This window comes from Oncorhynchus keta, unplaced genomic scaffold (genome assembly GCF_023373465.1).
Source record: "Oncorhynchus keta strain PuntledgeMale-10-30-2019 unplaced genomic scaffold, Oket_V2 Un_contig_20221_pilon_pilon, whole genome shotgun sequence".
NCBI classification, from domain to species: Eukaryota; Metazoa; Chordata; class Actinopteri; order Salmoniformes; family Salmonidae; genus Oncorhynchus; species Oncorhynchus keta.
In genome coordinates, this window is record NW_026281882.1 from 1 (window position 1) to 3,231 (window position 3,231).

A 3,231-nucleotide genomic window follows, 5' to 3' on the forward strand; every position below is an offset into this window, starting at 1 on the left:
GAACATGGGACTTTACATGTTGAACATGGGACTTTACATGGTGAACATGGGACTTTACATGTTGAACATGGGACTTTACATGTTGAACATGGGACTTTACATGTTGAACATGGGACTTTACATGGTGAACATGGGACTTTACATGTTGAACATGGGACTTTACATGTAGAACATGGGACTTTACATGTAGAACATGGGACTTTACATGTAGAACATGGGACTTTACATGTTGAACATGGGACTTTACATGTTGAACATGGGACTTTGCATGTTTTTGTTCAGTTTTAATGGAATCACTTGAGAGATGTTTGATTTTTAGGTAAACATCCCCTTTAAGAGGTATCATTATTGGATATGAGAAGATCTTTGTTTACATGTTTATTCTCTCTCTCTCTCTCTCTCTCTCTCTCTCTCTCTCTCTCTCTCTCTCTCTCTCTCTCTCTCTCTCTCTCTCTCTCTCTCTCTCTCTCTCTCTCTCTCTCTCTCTCTCTCTCTCTCTCTCTCTCTCTCTCTCTCTCTCTCTCTCTCCCTCCCTCCCTCCCTCCCTCCCTCCCTCTCTCTCTCTCTCTCTCTCTCTCTCTCTCTCTCTCTCTCTCTCTCCCTCTCTCTCTCTCTCTCTCTCTCTCTCTCTCTCCCTCACACTTTCCCTCCCTCACACTTTCCCTCCCTCCCCTCTCCCTCCCTCCCTCCCCCTCTCTCTCCGTCCCTCCCTCCTCCCTCCCTCCCTCCCTCCCTCCCTCCCTCCCTCCCTCCCTCCCTCCCTCCCTCCCTCCCTCCCTCCCTCCCTCTCTGTCTCACTCTTTCGCCCCCTCCCTCCCTCTCTCTCTCTCTCTCTCCCTCCCTCCCTCCCTCCTCCCTCTCTCTCTCCAGTTCTCTACTGGAGGAGAAGACGACAGTCAACATTCTAGACGACATCGGCAGCATGTTTGACGACCTGGCGGACCAGTTGGACGCCATGTTGGACTAGAGCTCCCAGCGTCGCTACGACAACCAGCCAAGAGCTGACTGCTTATGCCAGCTATCCCAGGGTGCTTTGCGGCTCCTGTATAGAATAGCTGTGATAGAAGTGTTCCTGTGTGTTCATATTCCTGACGTAGTGCACTACTATAGAGCTCGGGTTGACTGCACTACATAGGAGGGAATGGGGATGTTACCGTGGTAATGTTACCGTGGTGATGTTACCGTGGTGTTGGGTGGTAGATGTTCCTGAAGCAGGAAGTTGTAGATGTTTGTATTCTCCATCCCCTCTCATTGGTCAAGAAATATTCTGAAAGCACACACAGGCAGGTAGACAGACAACCACAAAGTGTTAAGCACAGAAACAGACAGACAGACAGACAGACAGACAGACAGACAGACAGACAGACAGACAGACAGACAGACAGACAGACAGACAGACACAAGGTGTTAAGCACAGAAACAGACAGACAGACAGACAGACAGACAGACAGACAGACAGACAGACAGACAGACAGACAGACAGAAGGTGTTAAGCACAGAAACAGACAGACAGACAGACAGACAGACAGACAGACAGACAGACAGACAGAAGGTGTTAAGCACAGAAGCAGACAGACAGACAGACAGACAGACAGACAGACAGACAGACAGACAGACAGACAGACAGACAGACAGACAGAAGGTGTTAAGCACAGAAACAGACAGACAGACAGACAGACAGACAGACAGACAGACAGACAGACAGACAGACAGACAGACAGACAGAAGGTGTTAAGCACAGAAACAGACAGACAGACAGACAGACAGACAGACAGACAGACAGACAGACAGACAGACAGACACAAGGTGTTAAGCACAGAAACAGACAGACAGACAGACAGACAGACACAAGGTGTTAAGCACAGAAACAGACAGACAGACAGACAGACAGACAGACAGACAGACAGACACAAGGTGTTAAGCACAGAAACAGACAGACAGACAGACAGACAGACAGACACAAGGTGTTAAGCACAGAAACAGACAGACAGACAGACAGACAGACAGACAGACAGACAGACAGACAGACAGACAGACAGACAGACAGACAGACAGACAGACACAAGGTGTTAAGCACAGAAACAGACAGACAGACAGACAGACACAAGGTGTTAAGCACAGAAACAGACAGACAGACAGACAGACAGACAGACAGACAGACAGACAGACAGACAGACAGACAGACAGACAGACACAAGGTGTTAAGCACATAAACAGACAGACAGACAGACAGACAGACAGACAGACAGACAGACAGACAGATAGACAGACACAAGGTGTTAAGCACAGAAACAGACAGACAGACAGACAGACAGACAGACAGACAGACAGACAGACAGACAGACAGACAGACAGACAGACAGACAGACAGACAGATAGACAGACACAAGGTGTTAAGCACAGAAACAGACAGACAGACAGACAGACAGACACAAGGTGTTAAGCACAGAAACAGACAGACAGACAGACAGACAGACAGACAGACACAAGGTGTTAAGCACAGAAACAGACAGACAGAAACAGACAGACAGACAGACAGACAGACAGACAGACAGACAGACAGACAGACACAAGGTGTTAAGCACATAAACAGACAGACAGACAGACAGACAGACAGACAGACAGACAGACAGACAGACACAAGGTGTTAAGCACAGAAACAGACAGACAGACAGACAGACAGACAGACAGACAGACAGACACAAGGTGTTAAGCACAGAAACAGACAGACAGACAGACAGACAGACAGACAGACAGACAGACAGACAGACAGACAGACACAAGGTGTTAAGCACAGAAACAGACAGACAGACAGACAGACAGACAGACAGACAGACAGACAGAACACAAGGTGTTAAGCACAGAAACAGACAGACAGACAGACAGACAGACAGACAGACAGACAGACAGACAGACAGACACAAGGTGTTAAGCACATAAACAGACAGACAGACAGACAGACAGACAGACAGACAGACAGACAGACAGACAGACAGACAGACAGACAGACAGACAGATAGACAGACACAAGGTGTTAAGCACAGAAACAGACAGACAGACAGACAGACAGACAGACAGACACAAGGTGTTAAGCACAGAAACAGACAGACAGAAACAGACAGACAGACAGACAGACAGACAGACAGACAGACAGACACAAGGTGTTAAGCACATAAACAGACCAGACAGACAGACAGACAGACACAAGGTGTTAAGCACATAAACAGACAG

The 3,231-nt window shown here is 47.9% G+C and overlaps 1 protein-coding gene across 50 annotated transcripts; it reads left to right on the forward strand.

The window, feature by feature from the left end:
- Window positions 1-876: 876 nt before the first annotated feature.
- On the forward strand, window positions 877-3,176 carry LOC127920673 (serine/threonine-protein kinase fray2-like). Of its 50 annotated transcripts, none has more exons than XM_052504733.1 (5): window positions 877-1,914; window positions 1,965-2,066; window positions 2,109-2,490; window positions 2,575-2,784; window positions 2,852-3,176. In XM_052504733.1, exons 1-3 carry the CDS (start codon window positions 1,201-1,203, stop codon window positions 2,211-2,213), a joined length of 921 nt encoding a protein of 306 aa, XP_052360693.1. In that variant the 5' UTR covers window positions 877-1,200; the 3' UTR covers window positions 2,214-2,490; window positions 2,575-2,784; window positions 2,852-3,176. The 50 variants fall into 50 exon arrangements, 32 of the variants coding, with proteins under 32 accessions (XP_052360693.1, XP_052360694.1, XP_052360674.1 ...); XM_052504734.1 differs by having other exon boundaries at window positions 2,109-2,390; window positions 2,645-2,784; XM_052504714.1 differs by having other exon boundaries at window positions 2,391-2,644; window positions 2,852-2,925; window positions 3,032-3,176.
- The last annotated feature ends 55 nt before the right edge of the window (window positions 3,177-3,231 follow it).

What these genes read in the sequence shown, in the direction of transcription:
- LOC127920673 (XM_052504710.1), top strand. Translation starts at nt 1,201, where the DNA reads ATGTTCCTGAAGCAGGAAGTTGTAGATGTTTGTATTCTCCATCCCCTC. An exon ending in GACAGACAGACAGACACAAG is followed by an intron (nt 2,067 to 2,390) that starts GTGTTAAGCACA and finishes GACAGACACAAG; the next exon opens with GTGTTAAGCACAGAAACAGA. An exon ending in GACAGACAGACAGACACAAG is followed by an intron (nt 2,575 to 2,851) that starts GTGTTAAGCACA and finishes ACAGAACACAAG; the next exon opens with GTGTTAAGCACAGAAACAGA.